The 22,563-nt window shown below is 51.7% G+C and overlaps 1 protein-coding gene across 5 annotated transcripts in view; it reads right to left on the bottom strand.

The window, feature by feature from the left end:
- NLGN4X (neuroligin 4 X-linked) overlaps positions 1-22,563 on the bottom strand; it is a 117,417-nt gene that overhangs the window by 38,522 nt on the left and 56,332 nt on the right. For 3 of the 5 annotated variants that reach the window (XM_079766067.1, XM_079766069.1, XM_079766068.1), the window contains exons 4-5: positions 20,080-20,139; positions 18,151-18,303 (exon numbers count right to left, since the gene is read on the bottom strand). The exons of 1 other annotated variant lie outside the window; for it this stretch is intronic. In XM_079766067.1, coding sequence (XP_079622193.1) covers positions 18,151-18,303; positions 20,080-20,139 — 213 coding nt within the window. The remainder of the gene's footprint in view (positions 1-18,150; positions 18,304-20,079; positions 20,140-22,563) is intronic. One more of the 5 variants, XM_079766070.1, reaches the window with a different exon arrangement.

Raw genomic sequence — 22,563 nt, forward strand, 5'->3', positions numbered from 1 at the left:
GCCGACCCCTGAGCGAGGGCGAGTAATTCTTTCCTCACCATAAAAGATGGCGATCCCATTTCTGGGAATATATCCTCAAAAGAGCCATCGGAAAGAAGGCATGCACCCCTATGTTCATAGCAGCACCATGGACAGCTGCTAAGATCTGGACACAGCCCCAGTGCCCATCAGCAGACGAGGGGATAAAACAGCTGTGGTCCATCGACACCGTGGAATACTACGCAGCCCTGAAAAAGGAGGGCCTCTTACCCTTTGAGACGGCACAGAGGGACCTGGAGAGCATGATGCTGAGGGAAATAAGCCGGTCACAGAAAGACACGTATCCCGTGACCTCACGCCTACGTGGGAGCTAATGGACACAATGAAGTGACCGATAAAATAAGACCCGAAGCCAGGAGGCAGGGAACAGACCGACGTACCTCGATATGGGGGTCGGAGGGACGAGAAGAAGATACACCGAAGAACTCGTGTACTTAAAGGCACAGCCCATGGATACGGGCAATAGGGTGGTGAGGACGTGGGATGAGGGTGAGGGCTAGAAGGACGAGGGGGAGGGGAAGAGGAGGAAAAGGGGAGACATATGGAATACTATCAAGAATGAAAACAGCCCTGACCGGTGTGGCTCAGTGGATAGAGCGCCGGCCTGCGGACGGAAGGGTCCCGGGTTCGATTCCGGTCAAGGGCATGTACCTTGGTTGCGGGCACATCCCCAGGTGGGGGGCATGCAGGAGGCAGCTGATGGATGTCTCTCTCTCATCGATGTTTCTATCTCTCTATCCCTCTCCCTTCCTCTCTGTAAAACATTAATAAAATATATTTAAAAAAAAGAATGAAAATAATAATAACGGGAAATTATTATTTTTGAAAAATATATATTTTAATGATTTTTTTACAGAGAGGAATAGAAAATGCATAACATAGCGACTGGTAGACGAGTCATTCTGTTGCAAAGGTCGCAAAGGCTTTTATATATATAGACTAGAGGCCTGGTGCACGAAATTTGTGCACGGGGGTGGGGGGTAAGGGTGTCCCTCAGCCCAGCCTGCGCCCTCTCCAATATGGGACATCCCTCTCACAATCCAGGACTGCTGGCTCCCAACTGCTCGCCTGCCTGCCTTCCTGATTGCCCCTAACCGCTCCTGCCTGCCAGCCTGATCACCCCCTAACCACTCCCCTGCCAGCCTGATTGATGTCTAACTGCTCCCCTGCCAGCCTGTTTGCCCCTAACTGCCCTCCCCTGCAGGCCTGGTCCCCCCAACTGCCCTTCCCTGCAGGCCCGGTTGCCCCCAACTTCCTTACTCTGCCAGCCTGGTCACCCCCAACTGCCCTCCGCTGCAGGCCTTGTCTCCCCTAACTGCCCTCCCCTGCAGGCCTGGTCCCTCCCAACTGCCCTCCCCTGCTGGCCATCTAGTGGTGGCCATCTTGTGTCCACATGGGGGCAGCCATCTTGTGTGTTGGGGTGATGGTCAATTTGCATATTATTCTTTTATTAGATAGGATTAAGTACACAAAGAAATTTGCTAGGTCTATTGGCGGTATCGGCTCATGCGTCCCTGACGGTAACTCAAAGCAGCTAACGTTATTGCCACGTGAGCGATTCAACACAGACACGCTTACAAAACAGCCGGTCAGCTTACAAACTTGCCGTGTCATCGTTAAGGTCAGTGATCTTGCAATAACATTATGCAAAAATAGGGAATGAGAGCATTTCGACCAAAAAAAAAAAAAAATCCAACATGTAGATGCCTGGATTCTAAACGGAACACCGTCGTTAGCCATTTCTATTTAAAGCACCTGAGCATCTATTTATAAAATGGCCTTTTTTTAAAAAAAAATCACGCATTTTACAATAGCAAACGCTCCCAACGAAACAGGAATAGCTCAACTCCTATTCCTCAGGGAACACGGGTACATGGGAACGTTTAAAGAAAAAGGTAAAAAAAAAAAAAAAAAAACAACCACAAATGCATAACTTGGTGTTTCACGGAGAAATCGACGCAAATATATCTCCTCATCTGTGACTCCAGCAGTAACAAAAACCCTAAAATTCAAGGTGTGTGGGCCGCCCTGTGACATGACGAAGTGTCTGAAGTGTCTTCGGGGTGTGAGTTTTTGGGAATAAGACGGCCTCGTTCACGCCTCAAAGGGAATGTAGCAGTTCTCTAGATACTGAGCTGCTAGTTAGAGAATCTAAGTCGAACTAGAGGCCCGGTGCATGAAATTCGTGCCCGTGGGGAGGGGGGGTGTCCCTCAGCACAGCCTGTACGCTCTCCAATCCGGGACGGCTGGCAGTCGGACCTCCCTCTTGCAATTCCGGACCGCTGGCTCCTAACTGCTCACCTGCCTGCCTGCCTGATTGCCCCTAACCACTCACCTGCCTGCCTGATCGCCCCTAACTGCTCCCCTACCAGCCTGATCACCCCTAACAGCTCCCCTGCCAGCCTGATACCCTAATGCACCTCTGCAGGCCTGATCGCCCCCTAACTGCTCCCCTGCCTGCCTGATCGCCCCTAACCACTCGCCTGCCTGCCTGATGACCCTAACCACTCACCTGCCTGCCTGATTGCCCCTAACCACTGGCCTGTCTGCCTGATGACCCTAACCACTCACCTGCCTGCCTGATCGGCCCTAACCACTCACCTGCCTGCCTGATTGCCCCTAACCACTCGCCTGCCTGCCTGATGACCCTAACCACTCACCTGCCTGCCTGATCGCCCCTAACCACTCACCTGCCTGCCTGATTGCCCCTAACCACTTGCCTGCCTGCCTGATGACCCTAACCACTCACCTGCCTGCCTGATGGCCCCTAACCACTTGCCTGCCTGCCTGATCGCCCCTAACCACTCACCTGCCTGCCTGATCGCCCCTAACCACTCGCCTGCCTGCCTGCCTGATGACCCTAACTGCTCCCATGCTGGCCTGATCTCCCCTAACCATCTCTCCCTGCCCGCCTGGTCGCCCCTAACTGTTCCCCTGCTGACCTGATCGCCCCCAACTGCTCTCCTGCCAACCTGATAACCCCTAACTGCTCTCCCCTACCAGCCTGATCACCCCTAACTGCTCTCCCCTGCCAGCCTGATCACCCTAATGCACCTTTGCAGGCCTGATCGCCCCCTAACTGCTCTCCTGCCAACCTGATAACCCCTAACTGCTCCCATGCCTGCCTGATCACCCCTAACTGCTCCCATGCCTGCTCGGTCGCCCCTAACCACTCTGCTGCCTGCCTGATTGCCCCTAACTCCTCCCCTGCCAGCCTGATTGCCCCTAACCACCTCTGCCTCAGCCCCCATCACTGGGGCTTTGTCCAAAAAGACGTCTGGAAAACAACCGGTCTATCTGGTCTCATTAGCATATCACCCTTTTATTACTATCGATAAAAGGTTTTGCATCATCTCCACATATTGGTATCTCGTCCCTACTTTATTTGTGTTAAAATTGGAATAAATCAGCCATCTACAAACTGGACTCACAGCCTAGGCCAGTGGTCGGCAAACCGCGGCTCGCGAGCCACAGCCGGCTCTCTGGCCCCTGGAGTGTGGCTCTTCCACAAAACACCACGGCCCGGGCGAGTCTGTGTTGAAGACGTGGCATCAGGAGAAGTTTAAGTTTAAAAAAATGTGGCTCTCCAAAGAAATCTCAATCGTTGTCCTGTTGATGTTTGGCTCTGTGGACTCATGAGTTTGCCAACCACTGGCTTAGGCAATTCAAGGCAACCCCTGATGAAGAACAAATTAAAATTTACATGATTTTTTTTTAAATCTCTTTTTAAATTAAATTTATTGGGGCGACATTGGTCCACATAAACATATTGGTTTTCAGGACTGGGTTTCTATATGACAAGGTCTGTCTATTGCCCTGTGTGGATGCCCCCCAAAGTCAAATCTCCTCCTGTCACCTTATATATTAGCACCCCCTTCTCCCCGAACCCCCTTTTTCCCTCATGGCAACCACCACTCGGCTGTTTGTGTTCACGCATTTCGGTTTCGTATCCCATCTATGAGTGAAATCAGACGGTTCTTAGCTTTTGCTGACGGACGTACTTCACTTAGCATAGCATGGACAAACCAAAATGCAATGAAAAACCAGACGTAGAGGGATTCCATCAGCAAGTGGATGGGAGAAGGCTGTGGGTAGACCAGTAAGACGCCCAGCCCTCAGAGCAGATGTTGCCCTTGAGCACGCTGTGTTCTGGAAAAATCTTCCAGGCAAAGGGCAAAGGTTAAACCTCAGTCTCTGTGGAAGGGATGCAACCGGACGAATTCCCTCTAAACTACACTGAGTGGCCAGATGATGATGATCTCTGAACGTGTAATAATCTGGCCACTCCGTGTGTGTGTGTGTGTGTGTGTGTGTGTGTATCAGAGGCGGGGTGCATGAATTCGTGCATGGGTGGGGTCCGGCCATGAATTCGTGCATGAATTCAGCCAGCCTGGCCAGGTGGAGGGGACATGCTGGTTGAACTGGTCGAGGGGACAGTTTGCATATTAGCCTTTTATTCTATAGGATAGACAAGGAGTGGCCAGATTATTATGCGTTCAGAGATCATCATCATCTGGCCACTCCGTGTGTGTGTATATATATATACATCCTATATAATAAGAGTCCAATATGCTAAGTGTTAATAGAAAAAATATCCTCGCGAGGGAATTAAACAAAAAAAGACGATACTATTTATTTGCATCACAGGAAAAGTGCAGAAACTGAAAGACAAACTATGGGATTGAGACGTAAAGAATGTCTTGTTTGCAAAGAAGAAAACGCTTTTCAACGGACAGCTAAATTCTCCACAGCAACAACAGAATCCAGAGAGCAGGACACGCGTGATTTATTGGACGGCTGAGAGCAAATAAATTGCAAATTGAAATTCAGCACCAGTGTTCTGCACGAGAAAGGGATCATAAAGATGATTCCAGAATAGGTAACTGAAAATGCACTTGAGATCATCATTAGATTTTCTTTTAAATACATTTTTTATAAGATATGTCTAATAGATTTTCTTTTTAGAGAGAGGGATAGAGAGAAACATGCATTTGAATGCAAAACATGCATGGGTTGATTGCCTCTTTCATGCCACCTACGAGAATCCAAGCCCTCAACCCGGACATGTGCCCTGACCGGGAATCGAACCCACAACCTGTGTGGGACAAGCCCCATCCAACTCAGCCACCCCAGCCAGCGTATCATCAGGAGTTCTTGTTTTAAAGAAAAAAAATCCTATATAATAAAAGCCTAATATGCAAATTGTCTCCTCGACCTGGAATTCAACCAGGGGGTGGGGCCGGCTGACCAACTGCCCATGAACCCTCCCCCTAGCCAGCCAGGCCTGATCGGCCCCGATTGGGGCAGGCCAGCCGGAACCCACCCACACATGAATTCGTGCACCGGGCCTCTAGTCCTATATAATAAAACCCTAATATGCTAAGTGTCTGGTCGGCTGGTCGGCCGTTCAAGAAATCAAAGCGTAATATGCTAATGATATGCGAAGGCCGCTCAACCGCTCGCTATGACGTGCACTGACCACCAGGGGGAAGACAGTAGACTGGTCGACCAGTCGCTATGACGTGCACTGACCACCAGGGGGCAGACAGTCAACTGGTCGACCACTCGCTATGACGTGCACTGACCACCAGGGGGCAGACGCTCTGACCGGTAGGTTAGCTTGCTGCTGGGGTCCGGCCGATCGGGACCGAGCGAGACGGGCCGGACACGCCCTCGAGCCCTCCCGCGGTCCCTCCCCGGCTGGCCAACCTCCCGCACCCCTCCCCGGCCCCGATCGTGCACCGGTGGGGTCCCTCGGCCGGGCCTGCGCCCTCTCGCCATCCGGGACCCCTCGGGGGATGTCGGAGAGCCGGTTTCGGCCCGATCCCGCAGGCCAGGCCGAGGGACCCCACTGGTGCACGAATTCGTGCACCGGGCCTCTAGACACAGATAAACATGCAGGTACAAGAAGGAATGTAGTGATATGACTGTGGGTAAATCAACATGAAAGCTGACGAAATGAAACATCCACACCTGTTTTACATCAGATTCCTGAAATAAAAACCGCACACAAAATCAAATGGCCGTCATAACAGGTAAGTCAGGTTCAGGAACGTGAAACAAATTTGTATGACATATGTAGTCTTCTTGGAGATGTGGCAATGGTGTGACTCAAGGTTAGTGATCCTATTAAGGATCGGTGGTCTAATTTTAAAAAAAACAACACAGGTAAAGTGTTTTAGTATCTAACATGCAATTAAAAAATTTTTTTAAAAAATAAAAAAACAGCCCTGACCGGTGTGGCTCAGTGGATAGAGCATCGGGCCTACGGACTGAAGGGTCCCGGGTTCGATTCCGGTCAAGGGCATGTACCTTGGTTGCGGGCACATCCCGAGTAGGGGGCGTGCAGGAGGCAGCTGATGGATGTTTCTCTCTCATCGATGTTTCTAACTCTCTGTCCCTCTCCCTTCCTCTCTGTAAAAAAATCAATGAAATATATTTTAAAAAATAAAAAATAAAATTAAAATTAAAATAACAGCCTGGTAGACGTGGCTCAGTGGCTGAGTGTCAACCTAGGAACCAGGAGGTCACGGGTTCGATTCCTGGTCAAGGGCACACGCCTGGGTTGCAGGCTCCATCCCCAACCAGTAGGGGGTGTGCAGGAGGCAGCCAATCCATGATTCTCTCGCAACATGGGTGTTTCTATATCTCTTTTCCTCTTCCTCCCTCTCTGGAATTAATACAAAGATATTTTAGCCCCTGGCTGGTTTGGCTCAGTGGACAGAGCGTCGGCCTGCAGACTGAAGGGTCCCGGGTTCGATTCCGGTCCAGGGCACATGCCTGGGCTGCGGGCTCGATCCCCAGTAGGGGGCGTGCAGGAGGCAGCCAATCCAAGATTCTCTCTCATCATGGATGTTTCTATCTTTCTCTCCCTCTCCCTTCCTCTCTAAAATCAATAAAATATATATATATTTTTTAAAAAAGGTATTTTAAAAATAAATAAATATGTAGAAAGATGAAAAAAGGAAGCATCTATATATGTGACTCACAGAGGATCCAATGTGTAGGCAGAGGATTCAATAAGATTCCCTGTGGAAAAACTTAATATTCTGCAAAAAAAAACCCACCTATTTTAAATTCCACCCCAAACAGTAACAAAATGAAGAACTGAAAAAGAGCATTATCACCACCACTCTGAAAACATCAATTCCTAGAAAACAAATTTAAAAAATGGCTACAAGACACCCAGGCAGAACACTATAAAATATAACCGAGGAAAGATCTCCAAAGAATACTTAAATGCGAAGGAGGTATTCCATTTCTGTGAACTGAACTGTTCGATATCGATATGTGTCCAAAACGCCTGAGCTGGCGAAAACGATTAATTAAATTCTTAATTTAAAACCAGACAGATGTTTGGTTCCTTGCCCGAGGGGAGATTGGATAATGTGTACCGAAATGCAAAGTTTCAAAAATAATCAGAAATTCCCTCAAAAAAGAGCAAGAAGAGAAAAACGTGTTTTACTGGGTACTGTGAATTATTATGAAATATAATGTTTAAGGCCTAGCCGGTGTGGCTCAGTGGATAGAGCGTCGGCCTGCGGACTGAAGGGTCCCGGGTTCGATTCCCAGTCAAGGGCATGTACCTTGGTTGCGGGCACATCCCCAGTAGGGGGCGTGCAGGAGGCAGCTGATGGATGTTTCTCTCTCATCATCGATGTTTCTGGCTCTCTATCCCTCTCCCTTCCTCTCTGTAAAATATCAATTAAAATGTATTAAATATAAAAAAAATTAAAAATAATGTTTAAGAGGATATGATATGGATACACGGACAAAGAAAACAAAAGAATTTTAATGATACACGATAAAAGTCTTTTGTTTCAGAAATATGGCACCCTGATGTTTTATTATCTACACTGAAAAGTGAGTTTTACCTATTTCTCACATAATACAAATAGGTCAACTCCATGTGGCTTTTCAATACCAAAGACAAAAAGTAAGCGATTTTGGAAAAATATGATAGAAAGATGAACTCATCTCTTTGGCTAGGAAAGCATGTCTCACAACAAAACTCCCAAGGTACTCGACCTAAAGGAAATTGTGGCAAAGTCAATAAAGTAACGTTAAGAATGTAAGCTCATGAAAATACACATGGTGCTATGTACAGACGTTGTAACGAAGAAAAATCCACATGTAAAACGTATACACTCCTGTTGGCCAAGGTCACACCAACCAATTTAATGACTACATTTTTAAAAATCATCCTATCTAATAAAAGAGTAATATGCAAATTGACCGTCACTCCAACACACAAGATGGCCACCACTAGATGGCTAGCAGGGGAGGGAAGATGGGGGGGACCAGGCCTGCAGGGGAGGACAGTTGGGGGTGACCAGGCCTGCAGGGGAGGGCAGTTGTGGGCGACCAGGCCTGCAGGGGAGGGCAGTTGGGAGGGACCAGGCCTGCAGGGGAGGGCAGTTGGGGGCGACCAGGCCTGCAGGGGAGGGCAGTTGGGGGTGAACAGGCTGGCAGGGGAGGGCAGTTGGGGGCGATCAGGCCTGCAAGGGAGGGAAGTTGGAGGCGGTCAACCCTGCAGGTGAGGGCAGTTGGGGGCGACCAGGCCTGCAGGGGAGGTAAGTTAGGGGCAAACAGGCTGGCAGGGGAGCAGTTAGGCATCAATCAGGCTGGCAGCAGAGTGGTTAGGGGGTGATCAGGCTGGCAGGCAGAAGCAGTTAGGGGCAATCAGGAAGGATGGCAGGCGAGCGGTTGGGAGCCAGCAGTCCTGGATTGTGATAGGGATGTCCGACTGCCCGTTTAGGCCTAATCCTACTGGACGTCCCTCGACGGGTCCCAGATTGGAGAGGGTGTAGGCTGAGCTGAGGGACATCCCCCCATGCATGAATTCCATGCAACGGGCCTCTAGTCCTATAGAATAAAAGCCTAATATGCTAAGTGTCTGATCATACGGTGACCTGACGACTGTTCAGCCAATCAAAGCGTAATATGCTAATGATATGCTAAGGCCGCTCAACCGCTCGCTATGACATGCACTGACCACCAGGGGGCAGACGCTCTGACCGGTAGGTTAGCTTGCTGCTGGTGTCCGGCCAATAGGGACTGGGTGAGACGGGCTGAACACACCCTAGAGCCCTCCCGCGGTCCCTCCCCACCAGACCAACCTCCCGCGTCCCTCCTTGGCCCCGATACTGCACCTGTGGGGTCCCTCAGCCTGGCCTGCGCCATCTCACAATCGGGGACCCTTCTGGGGATGTCGGAGAGCCAGTTTCATCCTGACGGCAAAACGACCGTTCGCTATGATGCACACTGACCACCAGGGAGCAGACGCTCAATGTAGGAGCTGCCCCCTGGTGGTCAGTGCGCTCAACCAGAAGCCGGGCTCAAGGCTCTGCCACGGCGCTAAGGGAGCGAGCCTAAGCCGTCAGTCGGACATCCTCCGAAGGCTCCCGGACTGCGAGAAGGCACAGGGTAGGTAGGCTGAGGGACCCACCGCCCACCCCACCCTAGACCATGAATTTCATGCACCATGCCTCTAGTAAAAAATAAAAGAAAATACACCACTAAGAATAGTCAAAGCTGAGCAACAGGGTAGAAGACATTTGCAACGTATACACTGGGTGGCCAGATCATGACGATCTCTGAACGCATAATCATCTGGCCACTCCGTGTAGATCCTATAAAATAAAAGGCTAATATGCAAATGGTCCCCTCGACCAGGAGTTCGACCGGCAGGCAGGCCGGCCAACCGCCCATGTTCCCTCCCCCTGGCCAGGCTGGCCGGACCCCACCCATGCACGAATTCATGCACCGGGCCTCTAATATATATATATACACACACTGAGTGGCCAGGTTATTATGCGTTCAGAGATCATCATCATCTGGCCACTCAGTGTAAATAATTGCTGAAGGACTCTGAGCAGATAAAAAATGTGTAAGAAAACGGTACACAACCCAATAGAAAATTTGATGGAAGAAAGACGCTTCTTCAAACAGGAAATGCAAAGGGTGAATGGTGGAAATTTGGTTCAACCAAAATGTTCATGGAGACATTTGTCCAAGAGGAAAGGTTCTTGAAAACTAGTCTGGTCCAAAAGGCCCACATTTAGAAAATATCCCTGTGTCCTAATAGCCCGTGACATTTATTTATACACTAGAGGCCCGGTGCACGAATTCGTGCACCGGTGGGGTCCCTCGGCCTGGCCTGCGGGATTGGGCTGAAACCGACTCTCCGACATCCCCCGAGGGGTCCCGGATGGCGAGAGGGCGCAGGCCAGGCCGAGGGACCCCACTGGCGCACGTTCGGGGCCGGGGAGGGACACGGGAGGTTGGCCAGCCGGGGAGGGACTGCGGGAGGGCTCCAGGGCGTGTCCGGCCCGTCTCGCTCAGTCCCCATCGGCCGGACCCCAGCAGCAAGCTAACCTACCGGTCGGAGCGTCTGCCCCCTGGTGGTCAGTGCACGTCATAGCGACTGGTCGACCGGTCGACTGTCTGCCCCCTGGTGGTCAGTGCACGTCGTAGCAAGCAGTTGAGCGGCCTGAGCACATCATTAGCATATTACGCTTTGATTGGTTGAATGGCCAACCAGATGACCGGACAATTAGCATATCAGGCTTTTATTCTATAGGATTTGATTGACAGGATTCATACATTAAAAAAAAAAATACTACCATGACCAAATTCTTTCCCAATGGACACTTGGGGGAAAAAAAATACATATTTATGGAAATGCCTTGAGCTCAAGAAACAACAAATTAAAAAAAAAGAAGAAGAAGAAAAACAAAACAATAATGAGTTTTCATGTATAACCACTAGACTGGAAAAAGTATCAGATGCTGACAAGTGTTGGTGCAATTATTCCTATGCAGCTGCAAACTGTAATTCCCATTAGGGGGAAAATATACTCAGTCTTAGCTAAATTACATTTAAATTGGCAATTCGAGCCCATTCGGTGTGGCTCAGGGGTTGAGCGTCGACCTATGAACCAGGAGGTCACGGTTCGATTCCCGGTCAAGGGCACATGCCCGGGTTGTGGGCTCGAACCCCAATGATTCTCTCTCATGGTTGATGTTTCTGTCTCTCTCTCTCTCTCTGTCTTTCCCTTCCTCTCTGAAATCAATAAAAACATTAAAAAGATTTTTTTAATATAAAAAATACAATTTTATAAAATTTGAGATATATACTAGGCGACACCCTATATAGTCATTAGAAAACTAGAGGCCTGTGCACAAAATTCATGCACTCCATGGGGTCCCTCAGCCCAGCCTGCACCCTCTCTCCTGGTCGAGGGGACGATTTGCATATTAGCTTTTTATTCTATAGAATACACACTGAGTGGCCAGATGATTATGTGTTCAGAGATCATCATCATCTGGCCACTCGGTGTATATATTTTTTATTGATTTCAGAGAGGAAGGGAGAGGGAGAAAGAGATAGAAACATCAGTGATGAGAGAGAATCACGGATCGGCTGCCTCCTGCACGCCCCCTACTGGGGATGGAGCCTGCAACCCGGGCATGTGCCCTTGACCGGGCATCGAAACCATGACCTCCTGGTTCATAGCTTGATGCTCAATTCCTGAGCCACGCTGGCCAGGCTCATTGAAACACACACACACTTATACATCAGCTGGACGTAAAATGGAACAGAAAATTAATTCCTTAGACGTAATACAGAAATCAAAGAAGACAAAAATATGTGGGAAGGTTGCACGCCGGAACCCTCCATCTCCAAGGTCAGAGAGGTGAGGGAGCGTGGATAACTTCCTAAGAAATTCCGATTCCGTCTTACATCCTCCAAGGAGAGGCAGGACGGGGGGCCCCACGGTGTCTGTGGCCGACACCTGGCTTGGCATCGCCGTGGATGTTTGTGTTCTCTGAGAAGCGAGATGGAGATCGACCAACCGGGCGAGGGCTGAAATCTGGTCCCGAAACCCACAAAGGGAATGGGGGCTCTTCATCGGGTTAATTTGCATACTCACTCCTGATTGGCTGATAGGCACCGCGGAGGTACGGTCAATTTGCATATTTCTCTTTTATTGCTGTAGACTGATTTCAGAGAGGAATTTTCCACGCCATTCGGAGGAAGACAGGAAAATTATACCCGTCACGGTGAATAACAGCCAACGCGCAGTCCAGAGCACGCGTCTGGGCTGGTAATGCCAGAGGGTTGTAATTGGCATCATCGGTAAAGACAGTCATTACGGCATCTTCAAAGGGAAGGACAGGCGTTGTGTGTGTGATATTTTTTTTTTACCTCCATTCTTCCTTTTCTTTTCAAGAGACAAATTTTATTTATTTGTTTGTTTGTTTGTTGGTTTATTGATTTTGAATCCTCCCCCGAGGATATTTTTTCCATTGATTTTCAGGGAGACGGGGAGGGAGAGGGAAAGACAGAGAGAAACATCGATGTGAGAGAAACACATCCTGCACGTGCCCCGACCAGGGCCTGGGCTGGAGAAGAGCCTGAAACTGAGGTACGTGCCTGTTACGGGAATCGAACCCGGGACCCTTCGGTCCACAGGCTGATGCTCTATCCACTGAGCCACACCAGCTAGGTGTACCTTCATTCTTTCATTTAAAAATATTTGTACTAGAGGCCCGTTGCACGAAGATTCGTGCAAGAATAGGCCTTCCTTTTCCTGGCTTCGCTCCCGGACGCCTGGGAGCCTCCATGTCCTCACTCCCGTCATAAAACCACTCCTGTAGCTCCCTCTGCCTTCCGCGCCCCACATCATAGTAGGCGTCCAGCCCCGTCCGGCTGCTTCGCACCTGCGTATGCAAATGAACCCGCCATCTTTGTTGGGTTCATTTGCATACTCACTCCTGATTGGCTGGTGGTTTGTCGCGGAGGCACGGTCAATTTGCATATTTCTCCTTTATTAGTGTAGACTGATTTCAGAGCGGAAGGGAGAAGGGGAGAGAGATAGAAACATCTTTCAAAGCCTAAACAACTTATATGACCTAATGACCAGAATGACCGGTAGCTAAGATGCACACTGACCACCAGGGGGCAGACGCTCAATGCAGGAGCTGCCTCCTGGTGGCCAGTGCACTCCCAAGGTCAACTTCCTGTGGCCCCGCCTCCCAGCCAGCCAATCTCTCACGGCGCATCCATCCCTGGCCACCTCATTCCCCCACATTGGCCTGATGGGTGGGGACCATCTGGCCAATTTCCCATGGCTTCTCCCACCACTGATCGGCCACCCTACCACAGTCCCTCTCCCCGCCCACCAGCCCCTCCCAAATGGCCTCGATCCCTGGACAGGCCAATGGACCCCACTTGTGCTCGAATTCATGCACCGGGCCTCTCTAGTCAATGAGGAGAGAGAATCATGGACCGGCTGCCTCCTGCACGCCCCCTACTGGGGATCGAGTCCACAACCCAGGCACGTGCCCCTGACCGGGAATCAACCGTGACCTCCTGGTTCCTAGGTTGACGCTCAACCACTGAGCCACACTGGGTGGGCACTGTAGAACTCTATTGATTGATTTGTCAATGTAGACTTCTATTGATTGATTGATTTCAGAGAGGGAGAGAGAGAGAGACACATCCATGATGAGAGAGAATCATGGATCGGCTGCCTCCCGCACGCCCCCTACTGGGGATGGAGCCCACAACCCAGTCACGTGCCCTTGACCGGGAATCCAACCGTGACCTCCTGGTTCCTAGGTCAACGCTCAACCACTGAGCCACGCTGGCCGGAGAAGACCGATTAGCCTGTGCAAGAACCCTTTGTCTTGTGCTTGAAGATTAAATAATTCCAGACCACGGTTCCTCTTCACGGGCCACAGGGAGAGACGCCCACGTGATTCCTTTCGGAAGCCAGGAATAGATGTTCCCTGCAAGCCCTACTGCTGAGCGGATGATCCCTCCTCGAAAGCGAGACGCATTTCAGTCAGTGCTCAGGGCGCCCGGCGCGATACGAAGAAAAAATCAGATGAGGTCGATACAGCTCCTCGGAGGAGAAGGCAGGATCTGAGCGATCGGTCGCACCTGGGGCTCAGGGGAGTCCCCTCGAGATACGATTGCGATGCTGACACCTGTGTTTGATCCCCCCCCCCATGTTCATCCTCGCCTGGGGGGCATCCCTCCTGGCCGCTGAGTTAGATGTAAGTCCCTTTTCTCATGGTTCCTATCATGTAAGGACGGGACGATGACAGCAGGTGGAGGAGCTGGGACGTCCGAGCATGGTGGGCTGCGGGAGGTCACGGACAAGCATGATTTGACGCCGAGTCAGAGGTCAGGAGAGACACTCCGGTGCAATGCCTCAGGGCAGGGATTGTGTGCCCCGGACCTCCAATCCTATAGAATAAAAGGGGGATATGCAAGTGGACCCCAACAACGGGGGAACGACTTGTTGCTATGATGTGCGCTGACCACCAGGGGGCAGTGCTGCTCACGGCTGGTCAGCGCTGGGGACCAGGCCCGAGCTGTTAGTCGGACATCCCTCGAGTGATCCTGGGCGGCCAGAGGGATGTCTGATCTCCAGGGGAGCGGGCCTAAGCCGGCAGGCGGACATCCCCCGAGGGGTTCCCGGACTGCGAGAGGGTGCAGGCTGGCCTGAGGGACTCCCCCTTCCCCCCATTACATGAATGCTGTGCCCTGGGTCTCTACTTTAATAAATAAATACATAAAATAAAGATATATATTTCTTAAAGAGAGAGAAAGAAGACCAGCTGGCGTGGCTCAGGGGTTGAGCGTCAACCTATGGACCAGGGGTTCAGGGTTTGATTCCCGGTCAAGGGCATAGGCCCGGGTTGCAGGCTCGATCCCCAGTAGGGGGCGTGCCTGATCGCCCTAAACCCTCTGCCTGCCGGCCTGATCACCCCTAACCCCTATGCCTGCCTGACCACTCCTAACCGCCCTCACCTGCTGGACTGAACGCCCCTAACTCCCCTCCCCTGCCGGCCTGATCGCCCCTAACCCCTCTGCCTGCCTGACCACTCCTAACCGCCCTCCCCTGCTGGCCTGATCGCCCCTAACTCCCCTCCCCTGCCGGCCTGATCGCCCCTAACCCCTCTGCCTGCCTGACCACTCCTAACCGCCCTCCCCTGCCGGCCTGATCACCCCTAACTCCCCGCCACCCCACTGGCCTGATCACCCCCACGGCCCCCCCCCCCTACATAGGCCTGTTCGTCCACAACTGCCCCCCTAGGCCGCTCTGATCGCCCTTAACCGCCTCTGCCTCGGTCCCACCACCATGGCTATGCCCGGAAGGACGTCCGGAAGGTCTCCCGGTCTAATTAGCACATTACCCTTTTATGAGTATAGATGGGTCTCTTTGGAAAAGTGTTAGTATTTCATGAGATACTCTGGTTCCTTGGCTGCTGGCAGTTAGGGAAAAACCGGACACCACAAGTTGAGGATTCTGGTTACAGTTCTTCTTGTGACCTTGGATGAGAGTTGACCTTGGGGGTTGGGCACACGGTGCCGTATACAGATTCTGTAACTTAGGAATCCACCCGCGAAACCTGTATGTTCGTGTTGACTAATGTCACGCCCAGTAAAATGTAATTTAAAAAAACATATGTTACACAAAGTAAAAGTCCATACATGTAAAAGGCCAATATGCAAATTGTCCGCTCGGGCGTTCGACCGGGAGAGCGGGAGTTCGCTCGCTCGCTATGGCGTGCGCTGACCTCCAGGGGGCGGCGTGGAACATAGAGGGCGAACAGCGGCAGCGGTGGGGCGCTGAAGGAGCGAGGGACGGAGGAGGCGGGGAGTCGAGACCTAGGGACCCTACCCTGCACGAATTTCGTGCACCGGGCCTCTAGTAATAATAATAACAACAACAAATGATTGCCTTCAAAGTAAAAAAAAAGAAAAGAAAATCAGAAAATGAGAAGGCTCAAAATCTAAGACTTCGTTTTCCTGAAAAAAAAAAAAAACCCCAAGGGATTTTGGGTATTTTATCAAAACTCCAAACAGCTCAACTGTGCCCTGGCCAGCGTGGCTCAGTGGTTGAGCGTCGACCTAGGAACCAGGAGGTCAGGGTTCGATTCCTGGTCAAGGGCACAGGCCCGGGTTGTGAGCTCAATCCCCACTAGGGGGCGTGCAGGAGGCAGCCAATCCATGATTCTCACTCCTCATGGATGTTTCTTTCTCTCTCTCTCTCTCTCCCTCTCTCTTTCTCTCTCTCTGCCTTTGTCACTGAAATCAATAAAAATACATATATTTTAAAATCAAAAGCACTCTGGGGCGATGGGCCTGTCTGGGCTAGAAATGTATCTTCTACAAGTCGAGACTCCGTCCCGGCATCTTGGAGAGGTGAATAATCCCACACGTGCATGGGAAAATAATTCTCAAAATGCAACGAGGGCACATACAACGTTCTTGGCGAGACCTGTCTATTGCGAGAATACATGTTCGGCCGTGTTTCTCGTGGGACACAGATCCACGCATTCACCTTACTGGGTTTTCAGTCTTTTACCGTTCAAGCCACATCCAGGTCTCATTCTCCGAACCGCCATGTCCAAAATCCAACGTGGGGCTTCGCCCCGATGCATTTCCGCCTTGAACATGAGCATTGTCCCATGGATCAAGGAATAGATTATTCACTAATTGTGCAACACAGCAGGCAAAAATATATATACCCAAAAAATACCACACGGAGGTAATCCTCAAAATATACCCCCCAACGACATATATTTTCCCAACGCCCCGTTTGAGGAAAATGAACCCAACGCCAAAAGAATGAGCGCTACGCCTGAATGTCCACGCACTTGGCCAGCGTCCAACCCCTGTGAATCGAAAAATGTTCCAACGTTCAACGAAGACTTCCTTTAAGCTCCATCTCACGCAGAAGCAATGAGCGTGGCCACCTGCTCCCCTGCCGGCCTGATCGCCCCTAACTGCTCCCCCCTGCCGGCCAGATCGCCCCTAACTTCCCCTCCTGCCCCACTGGCCTGATCACCCCCACTCTCCCCGCTACAGGCCTGTTTGTCCACCACTGCCCCTCTCTGCCTGCCTGATCGCCCCTAACTGCCCTCCCCTGCAGGCCAGATCGCCCCTAACTTTCCCGCCCCCACCCTGCTTGCCTGATCACCCCCATTGTCCCCACCACAGGCCTGTTCGTCCACAACTGCTCTCCCCTGCCTGCCTGATCGTCCCTAACTGCTCCCCCTGCCGGCCAGATCGCCCCTGACTTCCCCCAACCCCTGCTGGCCTGATCACCCCCAATGCCCCCTTCCACAGGCCTGTTTGTCCACAACTGCCCTCCCCTGCCTGCCTGATCTCCCCTAACTGCCCTCCCCTGCTGGCCTGATCACCCCTAACTGCCCTCCCCTGCCAGCCAGATGGCCCCTGACTTCCCCCAACCCCTGCTGGCCTGATCACCCCCACTGCCCCCGCTACAGGCCTGTTTGTCCACAACTGCCCCCCTCTGCCTGCCTGATCGCCCCTAACTGCCCTCTCCTGCCTGCCTGATCGCCCCTAACTGCCCTCTCCTGCCAGCCGGATTGCCCCTAATTTCCTGCCCCCCCACGCTGGTCTGATTATCCACACGGCTCCCCCCCTACAGGCCTGTTTGTCCACAACTGGCCCCCTCGGTAGGCCTGATCGCCCCTAACTGCCCTCCCCTGCTGGCCAGATCACCCCTAACTTCCCCCCCTGCCACCCCGCTGGCCTGATCACCCCCACTTCCCCTCCCCCTGCCTGCCGTCCTGATCGCCCCTAACTGTTCTCCCCTGCAGGCCAGATCGCCCCTAACTGCCCTCCCCTGCCGGCCAGATCGCCCCTACCTTCCCCCAACCCCTGCTGGCCTGATCACCCACTGCCCCCTTCCACAGGCCTGTTCGTCCACAACTGCCCCCCTCCGCCGGCCCGATCGCCCCTCTAACCGCCTCTGCCTCGACATCCCTGGAGGCCCCCAAAACACGGGAAAATCCGCTCAAAAAATGACGGGACCCGCGTTTCCAACGGACCCGACGCCATCCCGCGACACGACCAGCAAAGAAGGCCACCGTCCTCGGCCCTGACCGACCACGGCCGCAGCCTCGCCCACTCATTCCCCAACGCGAGGGGAGACACAGACCCCGTACCGACGTGGAGAGGACGCCTCACGGGGAATTTCCCGGCGACGGGGGGGGGGGGGGGGGGGGACGTGCACCACGGACCGGGAGGGCGTGGTGGGCGCCCCCGGCCGGCAGGACTCACCCAAGATGCCCAGCCGGTAGTTGATGGTGATGACGATGACGTTGCCGTAGCTGGCCAGGATGCTGCCGTCGATGATGTTCCCCGTGCCCTCCATGTAGGACCCGCCGTGGATGTACACCATCACCGGCTTCTTGCTGCTCTGGTCGTGGATGTCTGCGGGGAGACGGGGAGGGAGGACACGCGGTGAGGACCCTCGAGGAAGGACGGGGAGCCCCACGGAGAGGCGGCCCGGGCCCTGGCCGGGGTGGCTCGGTGGGCCAGAGCGCCGGGTTCGATCCCCGGTCAAGGGCACACGCCCGGGTTGTGGGCTCCATCCCCAGGAGGGGGCGTGGAGGAGGCAACCGGTCCATGATTCTCTCTCCTCATGGATGTTTCTCTCTCTCTCTCTCTGTTCCTCTCTGAAATCAATAAAAATATATATATTTTAATAAAGATGTTTTCCAGCCCTGGCCGGTGTGGCTCAGTGGATAGAGCGTCGGCCTGCAGACTGAAGGGTCCCGGGTTCGATTCCGGTCAAGGGCATGGACCTTGGTTGCGGGCACATCCCCAGGTGGGGCGTGCAGGAGGCAGCTGATGGATGTTTCTCTCTCATCATGGATGTTTCTCTCTCTCCCTCTCCCTTCCTCTCTGAAATAAATAAAAATATATATATATTTTTTTAAAAATATATTTTATTGATTTTTTTGCAGAGAGGAAGAGAGAGGGATAGAGAGAGGGATAGAGAGTTAGAAACATGGATGAGAGAGAAACATCCATCAGCTGCCTCCTGCACGCCCCCTACTGGGGATGTGCCCGCAACCAAGGTACATGCCCTTGACCGGAATCGAACCCGGGACCCTTCGGTCCGCAGGCCGACGACGCTCTATCCACTGAGCCAGACCAAACAGGGGAAGTTTGCTGTTTTATGGAACAGCTAGAGGCCCGGTGCATGAATTCGTGCACGTGTGGGGTCCGTCGGCCCGGCCGGCGATGGGGGGCCCAATGGGGGCCGTCTTGCCCAGTCCCGATCGGGGCCAGCCGGCCACGGGGAGGGACCACAGGGGGTTGGCCGGGCGCAGGAGGTTGGCTGTGGGAGTTCCTGCATTAAGCGTCTGCCCCCTGGTGGTCAGTGCACGTCATAGCGACCGGTCGACCGGTCATCCGGTCGCTTAGGCTTTTATATATATATATAGACGATGTGAAAACAATATTTCGCAATGGCCGATTCGGGGAGCCATTATCAACGTGCATAGAACCCGTCTGTTTGGACAACAAACAAACAAACAAACAGAGAAAAAGGCCAGCCCCTCCCCCCCGTAACCCTACCTCCTCCCATCACCCCCCCCCCCAAAAAAAAAAATGTTCCTCCGATGTGGTTCACAAACTTTGCAGTCCCCCCCACGGAATGCAGACCAGAGATCCAAAATGCAACAGGAATTCACCAAACCACATTCGGGGGGTGGGGAGAAACGAAAGGATGCATGCATATGTGTGTTCAGAGTTCGGGGACTCTTCTTGTGGCCAGGCCAACAAAAACAAAAAAAAGAAAAAAATAAGAAAAAAAAATAAGAAAAAAAAAATTAAGAAAAAGTAAAACACCAGAAAAAAAACCCAAAAAAAAACCACACACGTGGATTTTCCTTGTTCATCCCATGTTGATGATTCCCTTCGTATTTATCAGTGACGTGTGCACACGTCTACTCACGGGGAATACATGGGTGGTGATTGCACCGTCACTGGGATTATAAAAAAAAATGACCGTGGTTTGCAAACAAGAAGAACGGATGGAAGCACGCCGAGGCGTCCTAATTTCAGGTTGAGGGAGGAAAAACCGGGTGGAAATGAAAAAGAAGAAGAAGAAAAAAAAAATAAGAGAGATAGAGATACACTCATGCATCGAGCTTTGGAGGAGGGGGAAAAAGAAAAAAAAAAGCACAAGAAAAAATATACCTTCGTCGTCCCCACGCTGATTACTGGTTATATCATCTGAGTGTCTCTTGCTGTTGGCTCCTGGCGTCAGAGGGGGAGGGGGAAATAAAGGGAAAAAGAATTCAAAACCAACAGGTTTGCAAAAATTACAAAAAAAAAAAAAAGTTCAGAAGAGAGAGAGAGAGCATATCACCCAATCAAAGACCGGAAAAAAAAAAGAAAAAAAAAGAAGAAGAAGAATGTCGCACAAAAAGTTAAATTCTGTTCCCGCTGGATTTCAAAAATAAAAAATAAAAAAAGAAAGAAATAGGGCGATGAAAAATGTAGAGAAACAGAATACATGTCAAGAAGAAAGAATTCAGAGTGTTATTGGCAAAAAAAACCCACAAAAAACAACAATTGGGTATTTTGAGAAAAGGCACGCTGGGGGGTTAAAATGAGACAACTGCAAAGGAAAAAAAGGAAATGAGCTAATGTGACGTTCGGGGGGGGAAAAAAAGAAAAAAAAAAGAACATTAAATGATCAAAAAGCAGATTTTGCCCCCCGTTCGTACAGGAAAGGCCCGTAAAATACCCAACGGTCCTCGATTGTCCCGCGGGATCACCTGGATACGTTCTCTGAAAACGTCCCTTGGACGCTTGGGTTGACACGAAACTCCACCGTGGACACGCAGAAACACATTTGAACCATACAACACGGGGAAAAAAAGGTAGACACATTCTTTTTTTTTTTTTTCACGGTGGCAGGAGCATCCAAAAAATTCACCATTTCCAGGAAAAGTCGGCAAGGTCAGCGGCCAGTTTAAAATCGTGGCCACCCAAGGAATAATTATTCTTATCTATGATTAACACACACACACACACACACACACACACACACACACACACACACAGAGAGAGAGAGACACACACACACACTAGGATTTTCAATCAGCATTTCCTAAGATGAAAACCTTGGGGATAACGTTTGCAATGTTTGACACCCTTATTAAGTCGTAGCTTAAAGATTACTGCTGTTCGAATTTGTAAAAAAAAATCGAATACACTGAAATCACTTACCTTGATTGCAAACATTGGAGGCCCCAGGAATTCGCACGTGGACACATTGTGGGGAGTGAGCCTCAACCGCACCAAAACCTCCTCCTACTTTGTGCTCGGTACATAGGGCACCAGGATGGCTTTCTGGGGTTTTTGAAATGGATTTTTTACGAGAGGCCCGGTGCACGAATTCGTGCACCCGTGGGGTCCCTCGGCCTGGCCTGCGGGATCGGGCCGAAACCGGCTCTCCGACATCCCCCGAGGGGTCCCGGATGGCGAGAGGGCGCAGGCCAGGCCGAGGGACCCCACCGGTGCACGATCGGGGCCGGGGAGGGACGCGGGAGGTTGGCCAGCCGGGGAGGGACCGCGGGAGGGCTCCAGGGCGTGTCCGGCCCGTCTCGCTCAGTCCCCATCGGCCGGACCCCAGCAGGAAGCTCACCTACCGGTCGGAGCGTCTGCCCCCCTGGTGGTCAGTGCACGTCATAGCGACTGGTCGACCGGTCGACTATCTGCCCCCTGGTGGTCAGTGCACGTCATAGCGAGCAGTTGAGCGGCCTTAGCATATCATTAGCATATTACGCTTTGATTGGTTGAACAGCTTACCGGTCGACCAGACAATTAGCATATTAGGTTTTTATTCTATAGGATTAATCTCAGAGAGGAAGGGAGAGGGAGAGAGAGATAGAAACATCAATGATGAGAGAGAATCACTGATCTGCTGCCTCCTGCACACCCCAAACTGGGCATCGAACCCAGAGAGAAAAGGCACGTTAGGGGGTTAAAATGAGACAGCTGCAAAGGAAAAAAAAGAAACCTCTCTCTCCCTTTCCTTTCCTCTCTGAAATCAATAAAAATATACATATATTTTTAAAAAAGGTGAAAGGATGAGACAGTACATATGGATAGTCACAGAGCAGTCGTGAGGATGTGAAATACCGCACGGGGAATCTGTATATATAAAAGCCTGAGTGTCTGTCCGTCCGACCGGACGCTATGGCGTGCACTGACCACCAGGGGGCAGACGCTCAACGCAGGAGCTGCCGGGACGCGCACTGGCCATTAAAAATTAACGGTGCCGCAAACCAACACCCGGCTTCCCCCCAAGTGGGACACAGGACCCGCCACCACCCCGGAGCGACACCCCAGCAAATCGCAGCTCACGCTGCCGAGATCGCATGGCACAAAATAAGGCCCACGGCCCGGCCTGGCCCGGCCCTGAAACGGAGGCTGTGGGTGCCGAGTAATGACGTCACGTAGCAACGCCCGGCTTCCTCTCCCTAGCGACGACTAACCTCCTTGCAGTTACTTCAGCCCAGGAACACGACCTGCTTTATAGCCAGGTGCACACATTTTACACTTTCACCAAATGTCTGTGCAGCGTTTTCCCGTGCCTCATCTCATTTGATCCTCACGGAAGTCCTGGAGTGGGCAGATAGGAGACCCTCGGAGGAATCCTATTTTCTTTTT

This window comes from Cnephaeus nilssonii, assembly GCF_951640355.1.
Source record: "Cnephaeus nilssonii genome assembly, chromosome: Y".
NCBI lineage: Eukaryota > Metazoa > Chordata > Mammalia > Chiroptera > Vespertilionidae > Cnephaeus > Cnephaeus nilssonii.